This window comes from Dryobates pubescens, chromosome 19, assembly GCF_014839835.1.
Source record: "Dryobates pubescens isolate bDryPub1 chromosome 19, bDryPub1.pri, whole genome shotgun sequence".
In the NCBI taxonomy this organism is placed as follows: Eukaryota; Metazoa; Chordata; class Aves; order Piciformes; family Picidae; genus Dryobates; species Dryobates pubescens.
Window position 1 is genome coordinate 9,686,669 of NC_071630.1, and position 23,090 is coordinate 9,709,758.

Genomic DNA, 23,090 nt, shown 5'->3' on the forward strand with positions numbered 1-23,090 from the left:
TAATGATTTTAATTGCAGTACCAAGGGTGGAATCACCCACAGTCCCTTCGCCGGGGGAAGTTACCAGGTAGCCTTTCAGTACCAGCAAAAAGTGACACTTAGTCTTGAAGGAGTTCTGCCTAGGCTGCTACTCACACTTTTGACAATTCTATCTGGCTGTAAAACCTATGAGATGTGTCATAGGCTGAGTTTTAATCTCCTGCTGTTCATACCGTCCTGCCTTAACCTAGGTTGTGCTATAGGAGTGCCTGAAACCAATGTAAGTAGCAGAAGGTTTCAGTGTTTCAGGAGTGTGTGTTCCCTTTTACAGACCACCAGGTCACTATCACTTGTGACATTCCCTTACAATTTCAGTTGCCATTTATTTTTTCAGGATGGCTTTTTTTCCACAGCCAGTTGCTTGGGGGATAGATGGGAGGGTTTGTTTGTCCTCCCTCGGTGGGCCTTTTTCACCACTTGGAAATTTAGCTTTGTAGTTCTGTAACACCTGAGTAATAAGGTTAACTCTGTGTAAATGTGAAGAAATGTGCTGTGGAATAACACTCACCAGACAGCAGATTTTACTGCTTTCACATCTAAAAATAGCAGGTGATGTGAGGAGAAGCAGGATTTCAGTTAGCAGGTGCCTTTCCAACTGCAGGATTTGAAGGAAGGGGCTGTTGAGCTCACCTGTCAAATTCACACAGTAGCTGGAGTAAAATCCCTGGGGAAAGGACTGATCTCTATTTTATACTTGATAGCTTATTGATAGCATGTCAGAAAGATGCTCTCTAAACTCAGAATAGGTATGATGATGTCAAACATGGGAGATCAGAATTATTTTGGGGTTAAAGAAAACACCCACAACCCAGTTATGAGTTGAAGCAAAACCATGAAATAAAAAAAAAAATGCATTGCAAAATAAAAGTATAGTCAGTGTGTACCAAAGAAATGTCTGTGCAGGTAGGAGTTTTTGTTCATTTATTCCCTCCCATCATTAGATGTCTTTTGTTTCAAGGTGAAAGAGGAGAATGTGAAAGTATGTCACTATTAGTGGGAAGATCGTTACTTCAGCACAGAGTGATACTGTGCTGTTGAAAGCTGTCAGCATAACAACAAAGTGAATATTTAAGGCACTTGTATTTCTTTTGAGAACTCCCAGTTTTGATGTTGCAGGCATGTTTCACCATCTTCACTGAGTCTCTCCTTTTTTGGACAGGATTTTGGGAAGTGCCCTCGGTTGCGGCTGTTTACTCAGGAGTACATTCTGGCTTTGAATGAGCTGAATGCTGGAATGGAGGTGGTGAAGAAGTTTATTCATAGGTCAGTTACATTTGATTTATGGCAGATTTCCAGTTCTATATACATGCTTTTCTGTGTTACTTCTCCCAGCCCTGCTCATCTCTTTGCTGGCTGTTAATGAGTAGCTGATTCTTTTTGGTACTGGAAGCCAGCAAATGAATGAGAAGAGTCCATGAGGCATGTTGCTAAAGTCTCTCTTTAAAAAATCCTCAGTTCTCAGATGTGGCTGTGGGGTTCTGCCCAGTTACACACTAGAAGATAGTGGACTTTGCTGTGTGTACAGCCTTTTCATACATCTAGATTCAGAACTTCTTCAGAGAGATGCCAATGAATTTTAGCTCATATAATGCTCAGAGAGATTTTTGGGAGGACTGTACAGATAGCACATCACATCAAGTAACAATGCACATTGGCCTTGTTCATAAATAAGGCCGTTGGGTAGGGATTTATAGGGTTAACATAACTCTCTGCTGTGGCCCTTCTGAGGATTCCCCAAGGTTGTCTGTTCCCTTCTGTCACTGTGTTCTGCCTGGTTTTTCCTCACAGAAATCTTCCTCACAACGGTGTCTTGGTTTTTGTTTTGCAGCATGCACGGCCCAACTGGACAATGCCCCCATCCCAGGGTCCTACCAAACCTTGTAGCTGTCTGCTTAGCAGCCATTTATTCATGTTATGAGGAATTTATCAACAGGTCAGTATGAATTCCCAGCTGACCACGTGTTACTCGCTTTCAAACCCATGGCATCCATAAACAAGATTGGTGTTGGGCATGGGTGTGGGTATGTGAGAGTGTGTCTTTGGTCTCATTCTGCTTGTGGCTAGTGCTGCATGTGGGAGTTCTGGTCAGTCACATGCGTGTTTTTGTAGCTATGTAGATAGTTGTTACACTCTATCTGCTTGGAAACCTGAAAGGTGCTTAACCTTCCATTCACTTGTGTTCACTGTGGTGAGTACAGAGCAGGGCAGTCTGTTCTTGGACATCTTTGGCATCCATGCCATGGGGGAAGTGCTGGTGGTGCAAGGAGCTCAGCAGTTCCCAGGACAGAAGTACTACAGGCTCCTGTAACTTCCCAGATGAAGCTCAACAGCCAGCTGATCTTAGGTGCTGTTGAGCTGTTCCTCTGAAGCAGACTGCAGCCGTAACAAGCATTTTTAGGTCAGAAGATGAGAGCACTCCAGAAGAGTCTGTTGGAATTAAACACTACCCAGAGCAATGTCTGTTTTGCTCCCTTTCTGGCACGTGAAGTGTGTGTTAAAAGCCAAGGGAAGGGTGGGATCTTGAAGAAGGGGTTGTCTGTACGTCCCTGTGTATCTGCAGTTTTGAACCTGACCTGGTTTCACAATGCTGGCTTCGTTATTGTGGAAAGTTTGATTCCTGACGGCACAAAAGAGACACCGCAGTTCTTGACGTGAGCCAGTTTCCAGCAGACACTGAGGGTTCCCCTCTGCTATGCTTCCTCTTTGTTTATGCCTATCTGACTTTCCTCATGGTAGAGCATGGACAGGGGCTGCTTAGTGTCCAACAAAGATTTCAGACGCAAGGGCTCCAAACAAATGTCTGGGCACGTACTGTAGCCAGATACGTACTTGGGCATGGATTCTGTTACAACTTTGCACAACTTGGTTGGGAAAGTTCACCTTTATACTAATCTGGCATGTCAATTAGAGTAATGGAAGACTTGAATCTTGGTGGAATTTGGGCTGGAGTGCAGTCCTATTGGACCCTTTTGATGTTTTTAATTGATTTCAGTAATCTGATTAGATGGAATAAAGCAGTCTAATGGGCTGGGCTGAAATGTCTTGGGAAAGCTGCAGAAGCTCTTGATTTCTCAGTGTTGTGCTCTCTCCTGCTCTCTGCTGCTTTATCTGTCTATTGAAACCGTTTGCTTCTGTTTGAAATTCAGTCGAGACAATTCACCAAGCCTGAAGGAAATTCGGAATGGCTGCCAGCAGCAGTGTGACCGAAAGCCTAATCTGCCCCTCCGCCTCCTGCACACGAGTCCTGACCTGGTCTCTCAAGAGGCCACCTTGACTGAGTCCCGTCTCAAACCAGTTATCGTCACTTCCAACGAGATCCATGTGGAAGTGGAGCGAAACAACACAGCTAATCAGAAGATGACAGCCAATGTTGGCAATGACAGTGAGCCCAACCTGATCGACTGCTTGATGGTCAGTCCTACCTGCAGCACCATGAGCATTGAGCTGAGTGCCCAGGCAGACAGGATCCTTGGCTGTTATGTGGAAATACTCAAGATGCTGTGAGTAACTAGTTTAAACAGCTTTTTGAACAATGTCATCTTAACAATGGGGGGCTTTTCCCACAGGCCTGTCATCTTCAACATCTGTGGCCAGCAAGCACATGGTCTAAATCTAAATCCAGTTCTGGAGAGTCCAGCCTTTGAAAGAGACATCTGGCACTGCCAATACATTCTAAAAATAGCATTGGGAAGATGAAAATGGAAAGCTTATTTGTGCAATGAGCTGCAGGCATATTAGAGAAGATGGTATGTTGTTGCAAGTGGTTTCTGTTTTGTTCTTACCCAATTTAAAAAAAATAATTAAAAATCCCTTTGTTCTCCTTCATGGCTCTCAGGGTTGCCTGAGACAGAGCTAGAAAACACAGGTCTGTGCTAGGCTGAGTGCCTGTGCAGTGATAGGCAGCACTGCTCCTCTAGCTTCAGGAGCTGGATGAGCTCAGGGTCATTTACTTAGGTGTTTTACCTTCAAGTGTTTGTAGAAGTGTTATGACTTGTTCAGATTTACTTGTGTGAGAGTGGAGCCTCTATTTGTCAACCAGCTGCTTCGGTAAGGCGGCCCTCTGTTAAAGAACAAATGCTCAAATGGGCTCTACAGAACAATGGCTCTATAATTTCCTGGGAGGCAAATCCTCTGAATATCTTCAAGAGGAATATGAAATAAAAAGTTCTTTAGGGAAAAGCTTGGCTTTCTCTTAGAGAAATAAACAAAAAGGAGTAACACTACAGGTGGACTGTAGAGTGGAGGTGCAGTAAACCAACTCACAACATTGTTGACAGTCAGCTCTGCTGCTGCTGAGTTGCAGTATGACTTTGGGCATATTTCTACATCAATTATTTTTACACCATGTAAGGCTTAATGAAGGAGTAGTTGAGGATTTTAGAATGCAAGATAAAGTGGGTGAAATTTGGAGTGTGTTGTAAACCACAAGCCTGTGGCTAAACTGAAGTCAAATGCAAATCTGGGTGTATGCTCTCAAGGAATTTAATGAAGTTCAATTGCCGTGCTGGAAGATTTTTGTGCCAGTTTTTCCCCATGTCTTTCTTTCTCCCCCCCCCAGTACACAGTACCAGTTTTCAACAGAATTCTTCACTCACTGCAGAGCTGGCTTGCAAGTGCATAAATAAGCACACACCCAGAGCTGGGACAGGACAGGTGAATTCCAGATACTGTTCCCATTAGATTCTTGAGTGGGAAGTTGATGAAGGCTAATTTTATTTCCTCAGCCCCCTGGCCTAGCCTCTTTTGCATTAAAAATGCACAGCATCTGACTTTGCTTCATCTGGTGGCTTGCAAGCCTTCACAGACCCAGTTGCTGCATTGAACACGCTCTGTATTTATTCCCATCCCCTTGACTCTAGATGGTTTCCATAAACACTCCGGGCTCTCTCAGTCCTGGTGCTGGCTTGGATGCTGACTCACTAAGCATTGACGGTTTTGATTTCATCATGCAGCTGACACACACTTAGAAACAAATTCAGGAATGGGCATGTTCTTCCTCACCTTCTCTCCCCATTCTAAACATTCCACGTGCCAGATCTCAATTCCCATATTTCCTACACTAAGGACTCTTACTTTGCTCCATACCTGAAAATAGTTTATTTTTTTAAATGCACTTACTGTCTTTCATGAAGTCAAGCTCTTCAATAGCAATAGAGAAAGTGGGAGCCTCCTGTTACTGTTATTGCACAGGTTGTCGGAATGGGGGCAGCTTTGGGCTCTTTTTCACCTTGTGTGATGGTGAGTCTGAAGGGTGAAGCCCACAGGATGCATAGAGTGAAGGACCAGAGATATGACAGAATTGGTATAGCTCTCCTCAGATTGTCTTGCCAGAGTCCACACCCTGCTGTGAGAATAGAGGAGTGTTTCTAAGGCAGAGCCATGGCTGGTATATATTGTAACTCCACCCTCCCTCAGGGTGTTCAAGGCCAGGTTGGATTAGGCCTTGAGTGGCTGAGTCTAGTTGAGAGGTGTCCCTACCCATGGTGGGGACATTGGAGTAGATGGTCTCTGAGGTGCCTTCCAGCCTCAGTCATTCTAGGATCTGGATTCCCTTCTGTTAAGGTTCATCCCTTGTTTTTTTTTTTCTGGACCTGAAAGCAGCAATGAAGACATTAGTTGTGCTCCTGTTTCTGACACTGGCAGAAAAAAAAATGGAGGTTTTAAATAAGTCACTCCTTTGTGTGCCTCAGGTTCCTTATCTGTAAAATACAGGTAAAGATGAATAAGTGGTGTTTGTTGTAAACTCTGAAACCAGTGATGGAAAAGCATTGTAGAGGTGCTAGTAGTTATTAACAAAAATGTGAGCTAATGCTGCTGTGATGCTGATTGCTTGTTCACGTTCCTCTTGGTGCACTAAATACTGTCACTGCACTTTGAAAACTGAGAATATGAAGAAAGAGGGTTGAACATGCCAGTAAGAAGAAAACATAAAACAACTGCTATCCAGGAGCTGAGTCCTGATCAGACAGTCACTAAAATAATGTTCTTATTAATAACAGTGGTAAGCCAAACACAAATAAGTTGCTTAGCATTGAATTTAATTGTTCTTTTAGGTGCCTGACACAATATCATCATCGAAACAAGAGAGTCACCAACAATGATGCCTTTTTGAACATAATTAACTTAGGGCAGCAGGGACTAATCTATTTAAGCAGATTTTAATTATTGAAAGTGTAGCAAATAAGAATTCTTAACACTGTCTTCAGCAGAGGACATTTTATTGTTTACCTAACTCCCACACAATACTTTCTTTGGGTGGAAAACCCCCACTTCTATATTGATGACCATGTAACTGCAGTTACTTAATAATCAGTGTAATACTTTTTGCACAGAAGGCTACATGCAGATTAGAAAGTTCATCTGTGTGGCTCTTATTGTAGCACCAAGAATATCTTTGACCCTTTTTCCACTGCAGCTGAGTAACAGAACACAACTACTGCATCCTAAAGCAAAAAAAGAAAATCATGGTGTAAAAGATGTTGGCAGATGACCCAAAGTCTGGGCATGTTTTAAAGGAGACAGTCCCTAGTGGAACATGGTATTTCTGTCCTGAACTCAAAAGTGGATCAAACTTCTGTGTCAAAATTCTCTATTGCGTTCGGGACCCTGACAGGGTGATTGATGCCAGTCTGTGCCTCCTGAATGCTGAGTCTTAAACTGGTGTGCAGTAAATACACTAAATGAATTGAAATCTTTCTGTTTGTCATATTAAATTAGAGGCTCTGAGAGCTGCTTAGGATTGTCCAGCTCCCAATTGCACATTAATGTTTCCATGCATTAGAGAGTTTCTTGTGCAGCCAAACAGCACAATTCAGATCAGAGAAATTTGCAGTACAAGGAGATGTGAGTCTTCTTCCTTGGACTGGAAACTTCAATGTCTGTGTGTCACCTGAGGCATCCTACTAATTCCCCTGGCAATGTGGGGGACACATGAGGGGACACTTAAACGGTACCAACAAGTAGCGGATGAAACTCCCTGCCTGAATAGATGTCTCTTAAGGAGGCTGTGGTACTGATGGTGGTGTATTGTAAGCTGTCACCCTTTGTCTGTGTTATTTGCTGTTTCCATGGCTGCCTGTAGTAGCAAAAGCCCTTCCAGATGCCCAAACACTTGTACCGCTCTCTGGGACCTGTATGACCAGGGCAGAGTCTGCTCCTTTGGGCAGACTTGCATTACTGTTTCCTAATGCTGGCATGCCTACTGTGAGCAGTGAAAGACTTTTCTGTCCTCAAGAGCCAGGGCAGGACCTTTCCAAAGCCTTTCAATGGTACTAAATTTTGTTGTCTGAGTAAACAAACCCAGCTCAAAAGAAGGCTGAATGTGTTTTGCAGATAGATTTGTGTCTTACATGACAGGGTGTCTGATGGGGCTTTATCTCAGCCTGCTCTGGAGCCCTGAGCTAAACGGTGTGTCATGCAATTCAGAACTGAACCTGGGGCCAGGGAAAGAAGGGGGACTTGATCATCTTATTATTAACTGATAACAGAGGAGTTACCTAAAAGATTCCTGGCCTTGTCAAGCTGCTCAGTCTGGAGAAACAACCTGTGTCCAATCCATTGCTCCGTGTCCCTTTATTATCCTCTAAAAACAGAGGGCTTGGGTCTTACAGTCTCTGAGCGATAAGACTGACAGCCTTGCGAACGTGAGCACCCACTGGAGCTTCCCCTGCCTTCTCCACATTCCCCAATAGGTCAGTGGCATGCTCTGAATATCCCAAGTGGATTCTCTTATGTCATGTTTATCAGGGTTGCCCTGGGCTGCTAATATGTTTTGGATTGTTTGTGCTGCATGTGACATATGGGCAGGTTTTCATTTTGGTGAAAGGTGATCCCAGGGAAGGAAAATGTATTATGCTGGCAGGCCAGCAGCAACGGTGGTCCAAAGGCACTGCAGTTGGGGATTGTTTAATTATTATGGTTGGTCAGTATTCTGGCCAATTCCTTAAAAAAAGGTTTCAGGATAAGTAAAGCTGTGTGCAGTAGCAGGTGACTGTTGTGACAGCCTTCGCCCTGACCCCCAGCCTAGCACACAATTCCCAGGAGCCCAGAGCTTGGGCTGCAGGATTGACTTGCCTGAAATTGCACATCCTGCAAAAATCAGAGCCAGTGAGTGCATCAGGGAGTCTTTCTTCTCCTCTGCTTTTATAAGGCAAATCCTGGGATTTAGTCTGTGAGTTGAGTGTGAGCGTTCAGCCTAGCACCCTTTGAAGAGCTCTGAAGGGAGTTTGTCATAGGCACTCTCCTGAGTTCTCCCTGTACCTCTGTGCTCCCTCCTTCTCCTGGCATGGTCTCTTTGTCTGGCTCATTGAGGTGGTTGTTAACTGCAGCCAGAGCTCATCTATCTCCCTTTCTTTGCCTGCTTCAAACACTTCTGTCTTGTGCTAGAGCTTTGAATGGGTGAGGGAAAAAAAAAGATAGAAATCAGCTGTCTAGAATAAAAGAAAAGTGCAGATGAGATGAGCAGAGACAGAGGGAAAATGTTTTTGAAAAGGGAATAGGTGGGAGGAGGAGAAACACCGTAGGCTTTTAATAAGTAGTTTAGTTTTATTCTTGTGCTGTGTTTGTTTCATGTTTCCTGGCTCAGATTGAAGGGATTACAGGCTGTGTCGATTCTATGTTCAGGTCCCACTCATGTGACCAAACTATAGATTTAATGGGAAGTGGTTTTCTTTCTTCTCCTCCTAGAAAACAGGCCATGGTTTATTTGCACTGCCCCCTCACAGACCTGCTCTGCAAATGGCTGCCGCCATGCATAACTTACAGCTTCAAGAGAAGTCAGAGGGTGATGCTGCCCAATTCTGTCTGCAGCTTTTCACTTGCTCTTAGTCTGTTACAAAGCAGCTTTATTCTTCCTGTTGCAATTTCTTTTGAAGATCAGCCATGAAAAATGGATTGGTTCACATTATTACTAATCACAGCTCTCCAGATTGCTCAAGGAGGACTTTTTGTGGCATAATGCTTAACTTGAGAGGTTGTGGCAACTGAGCTTCCAAGTGGGTCTCAGCTTCTAAGGTTCTGTTAGGAGAGATTTTTAAGTGCTGTATTTCGTGTAACACCTGTAACAGTTGTGGGTTTCCTAATGCAGCCTTCTAACTTTCAGATCTCTCCTGCTCAAAAATCTGCCTTTAAAGTGCTTGCAGTTAGAGTAAACTCAGATACTGGTTTAGTAGGAATTTTCATAGGAAGAAAAGGAAAAAAAAAAAGAAAAGAAGAAAGTACTGCTCGTTAGACAACTTAGTTCTCTCAGGACCCAAGTTCCAGCATTGAGGTCCATGCATGAGCTCTTCAGGGCCGGTGCTCAGGCTGCATCCAGAGGTCTCTCGTTAGAAGTGGGGAGAGAGTTGAGGCCTCAGCACAGCAGTGCTGCCAGGACACCACCAGGGGACTAACTTCTTCTGGGAATATAGATGGTAACAGAAGGAACACACAACATCTTGAGCACAGAGATGGATGTTTGGGTGGAAGTGTGGTGCCAGCTCAAAGTCAGACTACTTGTGGTCTGGACTATGTTTTCATGCCTAACAAATGTAGTGAGACCCAGGCAGTGTGCATCAGAGACCTCTGGCACTTGTCATGGCTGCAGCTCTAAATTTGTTGCATCCTCTGTCTCCTACAGAGACCTGTTAGGTAAACAAGACACTTTGAGATGAATTTGAACACAGGTCAGAGTTCTCTGTCGCTAATTCGTTCAATTTGTCTGTTGGTTAGAAACAAAAAATGGTCTGGTAGAGATCCTTAGTTAATCCAAGCTTTGTTAAAAGAACCCAGAGAGCTCATCTTAGAAGTGGTATGTCAGAGGTCTCTTTGATTTATTTCAGTTTATATGGCAAGCTCCATCCTCAAGTGTTTCATGATACTCACTTTACACAGACAAAGTGGAAAACCAACCCTCTGTAATGAAGTCCTGCTTCATGTCTTGCTTTTTCTGAGGCACTAAACAAAGTCACTCATCTTCATGTTTAATGTCTAAGCAGGAAAGGAATTTTTGTCTCTGAAAAAACCCTTGGGAATAGATGATCACAGTGTGGCATGGCTGTGATGGACTTGTGCTCGCTTTAGGTTGGTGTTACACCCCTTATCTCAAGAGTGTCTCCTAATTTAGACCAGAGAACAGGGTTGTGGGGTTTTGGGTTGGGGTTTTTTTTGATGCAGATGAAAATTCTAGCACAACTGACACAGGTGTGAGGTTTGTTTTCTGCATGCTTCACATGCACAATGCTGTGTACCTCAAATGCTAAAGCTAACAAAAAGTGATGTTCCATAATAAATAAATGTTACTTGTTTGGTGTTTTGAATAGAACTAGTACAGAGATTTTTTCCCTGGCCAGTGCCACCTCAGTTCCAGAGCTACCTGCTTCTAAGCCCCAGCCTTGTTACCTAGGTGTTTTTATGATTGTTTAATGACTGCAGATGGGGGAGGAGACATCCTCTGGAGCTCAACACAATGTTGTGGTTCTTGGCTTCTTGGTAGAAGGATTTGGGGAATAGATTGGAAAGTATGTACCCGGATTGAAAGGGACAAGACTAGTTGCTGAAGTTGCCTACAGGAGAAAAATGTCTGTATTGAACTTGGGACTTTGGCACAGTGTCACGGAAGAAGAGCTACTCTAATCCATCCCACAGTGCTTTTTTAATGGCATTCATCTGTTTTTTAATATGTGAAGCTACTATCAGATCACAGTTGTTCTTGTAGTTGGGTTACTCGAATGATACATCACAGATCTTTGTAACCTGAACTCAAACCACTATTGGGCAGGTGATAATTGCCTCCCTGGTTGATTTTTACATGATGATTATCCCTTCAATTAGAGGTTCTCTGCATGTTGCTTCTTAATACACTGCTCATGCACATAAGTTTCCTTTGTATCTATAAACATGGTTTTGTGGACTGTCCTGCATCATGTGTTTATGGAAATCTCTGGGGTTTATGGTTCAGAAAAAAAATGGATGAGAGTTTCAGAAATGCACCCATCTTCAATTTCTTTGGGCTGGCACCTTCTCTTTGCAAAAAATGCATTATTTTGGAACTTTTCCTATGCATGTGTTGTCTGTTTCTAATGCTATCAGTGGGTAACTGTCCATTTGAGAACATCACACGTCGTTCCTTCCTAAAGAAACACCATACTTCTGTGCCAAGTTTGCAGTAAGCTGCAGCCAATAGTCTGGCATTTGAAACTGGGATCCAAAGGGTAACAGCAGTAAGAGGAGACAACAGACTCTTCTGTGTTGCCTTTTTCAGGCATCCCAAGGTATTTTACCCCAGAGGAGATTTATTTTGTGTATGGTCATTGGTATTGATTGGAGTGAGAGTGGCCTAGCAGGCAGTACTGACGTCTGGGCCATACCACATTTTGGTGCTGACTTGCCAAATTCTGTTATCTCCTGTGTTCTTCACTTCATCCATCTTCATCAATGTCCTTTGGACATCAGTTAGGTAGTGCTAACTAAATATTGGAGATGATGTGAAGGGGAGGGGTGGCAGTGTGCAGAATGCCTTTCCTACACAAGAACCCCATACCTGGTGTGCTGGCGCTTTGCAGTTAAATTGAGATGATGTGCTGCCACTGGCCCCCTGTAAAGCAAAATGTTTTCTTTATCCTGGTTCAGATGATGTCTCCTCATAGAAGGGCAGTTCTGTTATAGACAGCAGAGAGGAGAATGAAGTCCATCAGTTGGGAGCTGTGGTGCTAATACAGCAGAGGGGAGACAGTTCTTACCGCATCCCCTGGCCTGAGCGCTCTGCTGTGGTTGTCCTCACTTGTCCTTTTTCACTCAGTGGTTTTTGCAGTACTTCCTTCTCTAGTGTCTTGCCACTTAAGCTAAAGACTTTGTACTGTTTAAGTTGACCCATTCCTTCGTGCCAAGCTCAAAAGAGGGGGGTGTCTTTGTTCATAGAAATGGGCTTATAGCAAAAAAAAAATAAATAAATTAAATCCAATTAAATGCAAAGCAGGGCTGTAAATAGCAATGGACTGGTAATTGCTGTACCAACTTTGAAAGTATTCCTTAGTGATTAAATGTCAACAGGTTTCATAAACAGCAAATGTCTTCAAGTTGACATAAAGAAGGCATCTCTGTGGAGGTCATTGTAAATACCAGATTTATTGTGCCTCAGTGGAGAATGTGCTGAGAATGGAAAGGGAAAAATGTCACCATAGACCTTTAGAGTGTCTAAGTAAAGCAGAAGGGTTGTTGGTGCCTGCAGTAAAAAAATCTTCTAACTCCTTAAACTAAGTGTTGACAAACCATAAGTAGTACTTGGTAACCTATTAATAAAATGTTCATTTTTCAGGTCAGACTATGATGACTGGAGACCAGCCCTGGCCAGCTTGCTTCAACCTATCCCATTTCCCAAAGAGTAAGTTTGTTCTGTCTTAGCATTTACTGGATTATTCTTGTTACTGTGGTTTTATGGTGAAATACAGTGTCAAGTATAAACTGATGGTAATAGGAGCTTTTGGCCTCTAATAATTGATTGAGAATTTACAGAGTCTCTTTTGGCTGATGCAGAGGGGCACGAAGACTTCCCCATCTTCGCCTCCGGTCTTCGTTTCCCTTAAGATGATCCTGAAGAGAAAATTGGTTAACTAGAGACAGGCAGACAGGAAAGGAAGGGAGGCTGGTGAGGAGAGAGTGAGAGATTTAGTGGAGGAGGATGCTTTCCTGGCGTCACAGAGACTCGTACCATTTGTATTTTGCGTTAAATGAAGAAGCTACCCTATGGATCAGCCAAGCTCCCTCAGAAACCTATTAGTGAACAGTAGTGTTTATGAAATGCAGACCTCCACGGACAAACATTACAACCTATAATTGTACAATTTGCCAGCTTATCACATCCCCTAATGTCTTGAATCAGAGAGGTCTAATCCTCCATGCCAGGTTACCTGGGCTACAGCAGGAGCTTGGAGATAGGCAACAGAGACATCATTTATCTAAGTCAAACATCAGTCCTGGGGGAGGTGTAAACCATACCATGATGCAAGGCATTTCACAGAATGACCATTAATTGCTTTACTGGTGTCTGATGTTCATTAGTTGTGACTGTACCTTAATTGCATTGCAATTAGAGAATTCACCTGGCTCTTGGAGGTAGCCAAAACTCTGGGTTTAATTATATAGCTGTGTTACAAGCCTTTTACTTAACTTTCTTCTGACCCAAAGCTCCCACTGACGTTAGTCAGAGCGTTGTCTAAGACCAGACTCGGGAAAAGCTTTGAGATTTGTTCCAAGTGATTATTTTATTTTCCCCTTCTAGATTAATGAAGGAGACTTTACCTGATCTTTTTGGGAAAGATTATTCTTTTTTTTGTCTTGTGTGCTCTGGTTGCTTAGCAAATCCTTTCATTACTTGGCAAACTGAAAAGTGGTTGTTTGGGTTTTTGTTTGCTTGTGGGCTTCCTCCCCTCCCCCTTCTCCCAGATCCTCATATTCTTCTGTTTTAAATTTCAGGGCTCTTGCACATGAGAAATTCACAAAGTAAGTTTGTGGGGTTTGTTTGTTTTATTGAAGGGGGTAATTACTTAAAATACTTGTACTAGTCAGTAATAGCAATGATGCATCATTCACTATTGTGTCTCTAATGTTTTTCATCTGTGAGGGGCTGAAAGCATGTTCTGTTAGCAATAAAACAAATACAGTTTTCTTTGTAATTCACTGTGACAGCAAGAACCCAAGGACTGGGATGGGGAGAGAATTTGGAAATGAGTTTACTGCACTTGTCTGAAAGCTTTCCTAGGCTATTGTGAATAGACACTCTCCTTTGTAATTAGGCGACCTCAGGTTTCCTTCCTGTGGAAGCAGTTCAACTTTTCCTCTCAAAGGTGCACGGATATGTATTCTTTAAAGTGTAATCCTAGAGAAATACGACACTTGTGTGCGTACTGTTGCCAGCAACTGCTTGTTCCTGCCCTTTTAACTTTGCTTTGGTTTCTTTTTTTTTTCAGGGAGCTGAAATATGTGATTCAGAGATTTGCAGAAGACCCGAGGCAAGAAGTGAGTGTGTTGCTGGTTTACACAGTTTTAATTGGAGGGATTGCAAGTGTGCTTGTTCAGAAGCTCTCTCTTTAGGTAGTTTGTTTCAGAACATGGTGTGACTCTGCTGTGCTGAAGTCTTAGGGACTAATAGCCACTCGGGGCACGCAGTCTTGGTATGAATGGTTTCTTGCTCTATGTATAAACATGCCTTGTGTCCTTCTCTGGCATCAGTGGATGTCCTTGCTCTCTAGTAAATTGCAACCAGCAAGGTTTTCCCACTCTGTTGAATCTTTCAGAGATTTTTGTCATGGGTACAGAAAAAAAAAAGGAAAGCAAAACTATTGGATCCATACAGCTTACAAAATAACAGGTTTTATTTAGCTGCATTTTAGTTACATTATGTGCAAATGACTGTAATTCTCATGAATTAGCAGGAGAAAGGAGGTGGGAGGTGTGTTACTGGAGTGCGTAGCTGTAGCCTCATGGTGGCTGACTTCTTTAAAGCTTCACACGCAGCTTATTCAACATCATCAGCTTGGGCTGAGTCAGAGGGAACCTCTCATCCACATTAATTTTTGGTTCTGGCATAAAGAGGAGAAAGCTCCCCCAGTCTGGGGGTGAGGAGGCTGTGTTGTCATCATCATTACCCAGAAACTCTGGTTTTCATGCTTTCTGAGCAGAGTCAGCCGTGTCAGAGGAGAGAGACCTTCTTGTCTAAGAATGGCGCAGGGGTTTCATCTGTCACTGGTGTTACATTCCCAAAGGAAAGAGCATGGCCTTCGCCTCTCTCTTCCCCTCCTCAAAAATTGAAATAGAACATCTGTCTCTTCAAGGGAAAAAAAAAGCTTTATTATGACTCCTGTTGACTGTGGGACTAGATGTAGTAATTTATACTGTGGGCCAAATTTAGACTAATAGTTGTTCACTGGTGCCAGTTCTGTGCAATTTCTGTCTTACATATCCCTGCTGAATTTTCCTGGTAAACTTCCTTCACCCTGACTCTGGTGAAATTTTAATGTAGCAGGAGTAATAAGAATTTGTAATGATTGGAATGAGCAAGCCATCAGCCAACTGCATTTGGTATGCAGATCACATCAGAGGTATAGACACACATGGAGGGAAGATGGGGGGGGGGAATGTCAGAAGCTCAGAAATTTGAGATTCTGTTTTGGTTTTCTGTTGTGTTTTTTTTTCTAAGTGAAAAGAGCTGTTCTAGATTAGAGCCATTTTGTGGTTGGTTTGTGTAAAGGGGATGGCAAAGGCCATGCAATTAGTGATGATACATCTTCCCTCCTTGTTTGTGCTAAAAAAATGGATTCTGTGAGTGGATACTTGCCTGCAGCTCTGTAGATTGGAATATTAACCATGAGGTTTCCAGCAGTCCCTGGTTTTGCAGTTACTTCTTTTAGCCCAGTGTGGGAGATGCTGGTGATTATTGGCAGGAGCTGTAACTTTCCCAATGTCTTTGCTTTTTGGCAGGTCCACTCGTGTTTGCTGAGCGTGCGGGCTGGCAAAGATGGCTGGTTCCAGCTCTACAGCCCTGGAGGAGTGGCATGTGATGATGATGGAGAGCTGTTTGCCAGTATGGTACGTGCCTGTAATGGTGTGAGTTTAGTAGCTTCTCTGCAGTAAGTAGCTAATGCATAGCTGGCAGTAACAAGATTTACTCACTTCTGTCAAAAAAAATATCAAAATCATGGTTGTGTAAACCACGAGAGTTCATCAAGAAATCTAAACCTGTGTATCACCAAGTTCATTCACCTTCCTTGCAGACACAGTTTGGTTAACATACTAGCTTTCTCTTTTTGAATCTGGTAAGTTTTCCCTTTGGTAGTGTAGTGTACACCACCACACCTCTATGTATCTGTGTGGAACAGCCTTAAGGTGCACCAGGGCAGATTTAGATTGCATATTAGAAGAAACTTCTTCACTGAAAGGATTCTCAAACACTGAAAGAGGATCTCCAGGAAAGTGGTTGAATCCCCATCCCTGGTGGTGTTTAAATGTGGTGCTGAGGGACGTGGTTTAGCACCAGACTCGGTAGTTAGATAATAATTGGCCTTGATGATCTTTAAGGTCTTTTCCAACCAAAATGTGATTTGCTGTGTATGTATTTTTGTATTTATAAATATGTGTGCTTGTGTGTCTGTGCAAAAAACAACTCTCTCAGATGGAATAGTAGGAGACAGGGAAGAAAGTAACAATGCATTAAACAAAGAAGAAAAAGAAGGAAAGCACGGAAGAAAAGGAAGGAAGAAGAAAGAAAGAGAGAAGGAAAAATGTTAGCAGTTTCTCTACCGAGTTCCATTGTTGTGGGGAGCTGTAATAGAAACCAGCACTCCATTTCCTGCAGTTTTTCCTATTGTAACTTAGAAGGGCTAGACAGAAAATGAGAGGTTTTAATCACTGATGATAGCACTCTTCGTGTGCAACCTGGGTCAAGTCACGTAGGGCTCACTGTGTATGAGTTCTCCATATAGCAAGTAAGATGGAAATGATGCTACTTCCTTTCCCTGGTAAAGGGAAAAACATTTGCTGAAGTTGGCTATTGTGTATACACCAAGTGCCTTTCAGGGGGGATCTACAGTGTGCATCTCCCACATGCTGAGCATTTTAGAACGTTAAGAACATGCATGTCTGTCTACACTCTAGACTCAAATTCAGATCAATTGGATACCTTTGAAACAGGTAATGAACAAAGACTGTTAACAAAAGGGTTTAGCCCACTTCGCTGGTTCCATTTCTTTTGTGCTTGAACAGAAAATTTCTTCACAGCTATATCTTTTCTCCTGAGAGCTTTTGTGGTCCAAGATATTTATGAGCATCAGGAGATGGCGTGCATGAGAAAGCACAATGCTAACACACATCAACGTGCAGTACTCCGTGCCCTTTGCAAGGATGTTGATAAATACTTAAAGAGCTGCTAACGTCTAACCATAAAGTTTGAAAAACATCCTGTTCTGAGATGGGCCTTGCATTAGTGTCAGCTTCAATATTTTCCCTAGCTCAAAGAAAACCTCCAAAAAGGCTTAATGATAAATGCAAGGATGTGAAATCCCTTGTGGCTTGAGACTTACCTGAGCTGATGGATACTTAAGAAAAATAGATGTTGAATTTTGGCCTTGCTGGTAATGAAGCCAGGAGGAGAAAGAATCACATGGTAGCACATGATCCACGTAAAATGGGCCCCACCATGGCATGGTTGCAATATTTTTCAGCAGTACTGAACATAGTCCAGGCGATACTGTGAACCTGAGGGACCACAGAAAGCATTTACAAGCTTACTGTAGAGTGGTGCTGATGTTGAGGCTACATAATAGAGCTCTTACTGCCCAGGTTATTGGAAGCTACAAATTCTCACATGGTGCTTTGCCAGCAAGCTGGTGAATCAGCCATCTGGGTCATAAAATAAGACTCTCAGCTAGGAACCCAAAATTCTCTGCAGCTAATCCCTAGGGCTTTTAAATGGGGAAGAATATTGGCCATCCTCTTTTGTGAGAAGGGACTCTCGTATTTGATTTGTAGAGTGGCTTTGCATTTCTGCTGTAGGTGTTACTCTGCAGTATCATCCGATGCTTCTGGAGCTAGGAGAGTCTGCAGGGCACCCTTGACTGCTAGTGGACTTGAAGGAGTCTTACTCAGACTATGTTCTCAGCATTTCTTTCATTTCAGGGAAAACAGAGCAAAAGGGGAAAGCAAGATAATGAACCAAGAGCATTGAAAGCACATGAAGTCCTCTCTGGCTTAGGGCTCAGGACCACTGGGTTTTCTTAAGGCACTCCTTCCTTTCCCAGTCAGCTCCTGCATGGTCATTCTGAGTTTGACCATCACCACCCCTTAAACAAGGCCAGCTCAGCCAGCAGATTGCCAGCACCCTGCCTCTTAACTAGACATCCAGCCCACAAAACCCCTGCTCACCAGCTGGCATCGTTAGAGAAGGAAACTGAGCCACAAACAGATGCCAAAGCAAAATCTCCTGTGATTCCCCTGGGGTTGGTTTCATCACATTACTGAGGCCAGGGGCAGTTGCACAGCTGCGCTGATGTTTCCTGCGGAGCCTGTATCAGCTATCAGCTGAGCTCCTTTATGGAAGAAGACTACCTGCTCCCTCAGATATCTGCAGGCATCACCTTTTCCAAAAAGTCACTTCCAATCAGCAATAAAACTGTTGAGAGATTGCAACCATAGTTGTAGTGAGGCCCTCCTTTTCTTTAGGTTTGTTGTGAGCACATACATTTGTTTGACTGCATAACAACTTCCCTTCCAGAGGTATCTGTGTTTCTTAGGCTTACAGCTCTAATTCTAGCTCTGTTTCTCAAACAGGTTCATATTTTAATGGGATCCTGCTATAAAACAAAGAAGTTCCTGCTTTCACTGGCTGAGAATAAATTAGGACCTTGCATGCTACTGGCTTTGAGGGGTAACCAGACAATGGTTGAGGTAAGCCCTAAACATACACAGTCATAAGGGTTTCTGAGCAGTATTGAGATTCAGTATCACATTGCCTTTCCCAGAATTAGATCTAGTGGAACTAGAGCAGCTGAGTTCAGGTTTGTATTGTGTCAAACACCAGCACCAGGCAGTAGTTTCTCTAGATTAAGTGGAATGGAACAGCATTGTTCTGCAGATCTGAGTGTGCAAGACTTTTTGGAGAGAGAGGTGGTTTGCTGTAGTTCAGTTGCAGAGGCTAGGATGGGAAATAAACATCCACGACGGTACAGACTCTGGTAAGGCGTCAGAACTCGGAACCACAAGGCTTTGTCCATCACTAAATGCCTGATGCTTGTATTGCCACCTGCAAATTGAGCAGTGCACAAGAAGTGCATTTGCAAAACCTTATGGACCTGTGTTAGTACACATTTTTTTCTGGGTGTGATTGGTTTGGTTTTGTTGTTTGTTGGTTGTTTTTTTTTTTACTAATAGTTTAGACACATTTTTCTAGGTTTCTTTAGAGAATTTTCTTGCTAAATGTCATCATAGATTTTAAATGGAAATAGACAGTGGTTAAATAGTTGGAAGAAGCCAGAATTTTTCATTTACTTATATTTGTGCATGCCAATTTAATCCAGTAAAAAAGTGTGCTGCATGAATTTGAATATTATGTTCCTTGATGATGGGTTTTTTTCATTGAAAATAATTAAAATTAGGAAGGAATGAAAGCTCTGCATTTTAATTGCAATGGCCTGATGTGTAGCTGAAAGGGAAAGGCAGCATGGAGAGGGCAGCTTGTGTCCTAAGCCCATGGTGACCCACTGGAATAATTTGCTGGTATCTAACTTGTTCTTGGCAGCCCCTTGCCCAGGGGTGAGTCAGAGGTGTTCCCAGTGAGCTGGAGGGTGTCCTGCCACAGCAGCAAGCTCCCAGCATCATGTTCTCTCAGAGCTTCTCTGGCCTTTTTCCATCCTGCCTCACAGGCTGGATACCCTTCACATGCATTCTGCTGGCATCTAGGGGCAGAAAAATCCAGCACTGAGGGGACTGCTTGGCTCTATTGCTCATGTGTAATGTGCCAGGCCTGCCAATCTGCAGTCTAGCTGATGTACCTGGGAAGTACTGGATCGATTGTACCTGTTCTGAAGAGGGCTGTGGCATGAAGCCATCTTCCAGGACTGATGCAAAGTAATTGCACCTCTTGGTCTGAAAGAATGAGCACTTAATGGAAGACAGGACAGGTAGACTGACTTTGAGAGATCAGAGTTTGTTCTTGATGAATAAAAAAACTGATGTCTTGTGTTGGAAGGTCAATAGATGTTGCTACTGTCCTCTAATCTGACCTGCATAATGAATAATTGCCCCAGTAATTTCAACTAGCCTGCCCAGTGTCATTAGCATGTTTGGAAGAAATGGAATGTGAGCCCAGCAGTGATCACTCTTCCCTCCTTCTGCTGCTAGATTTTGTGTTTGATGCTGGAGTACAACATCATCGATAATAACGACACCCAGCTCCAGATCATCTCTACCCTGGAAAGCACAGACGTGGGAAAGAGAATGTATGAACAGCTGTGTGACAGGCAGAGGGAGTTAAAAGAGCTGGTATGTCACCCTGCACGGGGTATTGCCATAGCACATTGTGGTCTGTAGTCTCCAGAAATGGCCCTACAAAAGAAGGACAAGCAGGGTGTGAAATTCCCAGTTAACAACAGGATGGGAGCAGTATTGGGAGGATTTTGCTGGGGATATGTATACTGTGTGATATTTACTGATGTGTCTAATCCCACACTGTGCTTATGAGTGATATTCAATAACCTGCTTAGAATCTGTGTGGAAGATTAAAGGTGAAATCCTGCTGTCTTACAAGTCTGCTTGTCAAATTCTGCCACCTTTTGACATACGAGCAGCAAATGGTTCTGCTGCTGGCAAGCATTTCTTAGTGCTTCAGCATTCATGACATCACACTGAGGTGGTCTTTAGGCCTAGTTCTCAGAGCTAAAGCCTACAAAAAAAAAGAATTTTTCCTAATTTTAAGGACAAAATCTACAGACTGGAGATAGATCTGCTCTCATCAGCACTTTTTCACCTATTCAAACATGCCCACAATCTTCCTCTTCCCTCTTTCACATTTAGATTTGTCTTTAAGCTCTGCTCCCAGCCTAAAAAGTGTAAGCTGTTTCTGAAGTCAAACAATTGTATCAGCTGTGCAGTCTCAACCCCTTTGCTTTCTTAGTCCAGCTTTTTAAGGCTATTTCCTTTAAAGTGAAAGTAACCAAATAATGACAGGCTGAAGCAGACAGAATGCTGACCTATGGCATGAAGACCACTAGCTGTGGTTGGTGGATGTCCCCTGGGTAGCAAGAGGCCTGCATCTAGCACAGTCAGAAAACTGTCAGCACAGAAAAAGCAGGAAAGAGGTGGAAGGGCTGACAGGGAGCTTTGAAATCAGAGCAGGGTTTAGAGCTTGCTATGCTTTGCTTGGTCCGAAATGCAGAATGGCAGCTTGTTTGACCAAACTATCTTCTCTTTTACAGCAAAGAAAAGGTGGTCCCACAAGGTTAACACTGCCATCCAAGTCCACAGTAAGTTAATCATGTCAATAGAAAAAGAAGCTTTGTCTTTCCATATTTAAACACTTGATTTATGTTTGCCATGTGGCACGGTGGTTTTGGTCAGTCGAGAGGGGAACCATTTCACTTGCTCTGTCAACACGACCGGAGTTTACACAAGTAAGGGCACGTTTCTGCTCTTGGGTCTGTGCAGCAGTTTCCCAAAGCCAGCACATGCATCAGACTGCCAGATTTATATCGGTAAGCAGATCTGGAAGTTACAGTAGGATGTGGTGGTAGATTAGGGGATAGAGTTTTGCAGTATGAAAGCAGACTTCACCATGTCCAGTTACGGGTCTGAAAGAGACCCATTGCTGTTGCACTGAGTGCAGACCCAGAGTAACTTTACCAAGGCCAAGTAGCAGTCCTGAACAGTTTGGATCTAGGGCCTGCAGTGAAATCTTCCTTAAGCTTTGACATTGATTCTGCCACTGAAGCCTTCCTGTCTCATAAGGATACACATGCAAAGAAAATTTTTGTCCTGATTTCTGGATAAATCTTTCCCCGGGCGTGTGAAGCAATGCTGCCACAAGAACCCCAGCTGCTTGCCAAACAGACAGAAACTTCTCTGTGTGGTTCTCTATTACTGTAAACAAGTGGTGTAATTGTGCAACCCTTGCTGGTTAGCAGTATCAGTGACACCACTGCAGATGCTTGCAGGCTGAGGAGTCGATAATTTGCTTAGCAATCTGTTGCTGTTGCTTTCAGGATGCAGACCTGGCCCGCTTGCTGAGCTCGGGATCTTTTGGAAATTTGGAAAACCTCAGCCTGGCCTTCACCAATGTGACAAGTGCTTGTGCTGAGCACCTCATTAAACTGCCTTCACTCAAGCAGCTGAACCTGTGGTCAACTCAGGTAGGTGCTGTGCAGACTGAAACTCGGAGCAGGAACCGGTGCTGACTAATTCTGAAATTTCGCATTACGTCGGCGCCAGAAGAGTGCGAAGAGGCTTGCTTAGAATGAGTTTGTCCTCGTGCTATTTTTACAGGGCCTTTCTGTGGTCTAGCTCATCTCAGAGGCTGGTTTTTCTTTTATTTTTCCATCTTAAGAGTCTAAATTTTTGTTTTATTTTTAATTATCAAAGGGTTGCTGCTGCCTTGGGTCGAATGTTCCAGTTAGGCATTGTCGATGCTGTGGACTTCACAGCACGCGTGCTGCTGTTGATCTGAGAAACACTCATGCTTGCACCCACTTAGGGTAAAAAAAGTGATGCTGTGCTGCAGCTCATCTGGTCCAGCAAAACACAGAGTCTGTGCAGTGTAGGCTGTGAATTGCCCTGAACCCCGATCAGCCAGATTTTCTTTGAAACAGCAGTAACAAAGTGAAACTGAAATAGTGAAGAAAAAGATAAAGTGGTTATTTTGTAAGCAAAAAGAGGCCAAATTAGCTGAAGGAATGATTCAGCTCTTAATTGAAAAATAATCTTTGCAAATTTAAATTTTCTTCTAAGTTTCTCTGCTGGTTTTGGTCTCTGAGGCTCTCCACTGAATAGGTTTTCCCCATTTTCTACTAGCACCTATTGGTAATGCTCAGTGGAAATAGGGTTGTGCTCAGTCTATCCACAAAAAGCAGCATTTGTGTTCCCTCAACTGTTCACGCAAATGGCTTGGTTTGTTTTCCAAACTACTTTTGTATCCCATAACTTTTCTCTTTCTGTGTGAGGAATATGGAATAGAATCTGATTGCTTGCTTGTTTTAGGACTGTCTTGTATCGCCTCCAGATTTGTCCTAACAATGTAACTTTTGGATTTGAAAAACTTTGGTGCTTGTTGCTCAAAATGAGTTTGATTTCACTGGACAAAGAGGCTGGGTTTTGTATGGTTGATTCATTTATTTAATTGATTTTAAAAAAGAAAGAAAGTGTAGATTCCATTTTATTTTGTGATACCCTCATTTCCATTGATCTAGAATTTAGAAACAGCAGAAATGAAGTGGGTCAGCAGAACAATTGCCAATCAATAGCACATTGTTCTTGAGACCAAAATAACTAATTAATACCACTTGCATCATGCCTTTTTGTGTGTGATGTGGTTTGGA

At 43.0% G+C, this 23,090-nt stretch overlaps 1 protein-coding gene across 1 annotated transcript in view; it reads left to right on the forward strand.

Annotated features, from left to right (window-relative positions):
* CMIP (c-Maf inducing protein) overlaps window positions 1-23,090 on the forward strand; it is a 136,524-nt gene that overhangs the window by 108,790 nt on the left and 4,644 nt on the right. Inside the window, exons 8-18 of the mRNA XM_009901142.2 lie at window positions 1,199-1,302; window positions 1,868-1,972; window positions 3,186-3,539; window positions 12,332-12,397; window positions 13,489-13,515; window positions 13,983-14,031; window positions 15,493-15,600; window positions 18,337-18,453; window positions 19,906-20,046; window positions 20,979-21,026; window positions 21,762-21,908. Of these exons, the coding sequence (XP_009899444.1) occupies window positions 1,199-1,302; window positions 1,868-1,972; window positions 3,186-3,539; window positions 12,332-12,397; window positions 13,489-13,515; window positions 13,983-14,031; window positions 15,493-15,600; window positions 18,337-18,453; window positions 19,906-20,046; window positions 20,979-21,026; window positions 21,762-21,908 (1,266 nt within the window). The remainder of the gene's footprint in view (window positions 1-1,198; window positions 1,303-1,867; window positions 1,973-3,185; window positions 3,540-12,331; window positions 12,398-13,488; window positions 13,516-13,982; window positions 14,032-15,492; window positions 15,601-18,336; window positions 18,454-19,905; window positions 20,047-20,978; window positions 21,027-21,761; window positions 21,909-23,090) is intronic.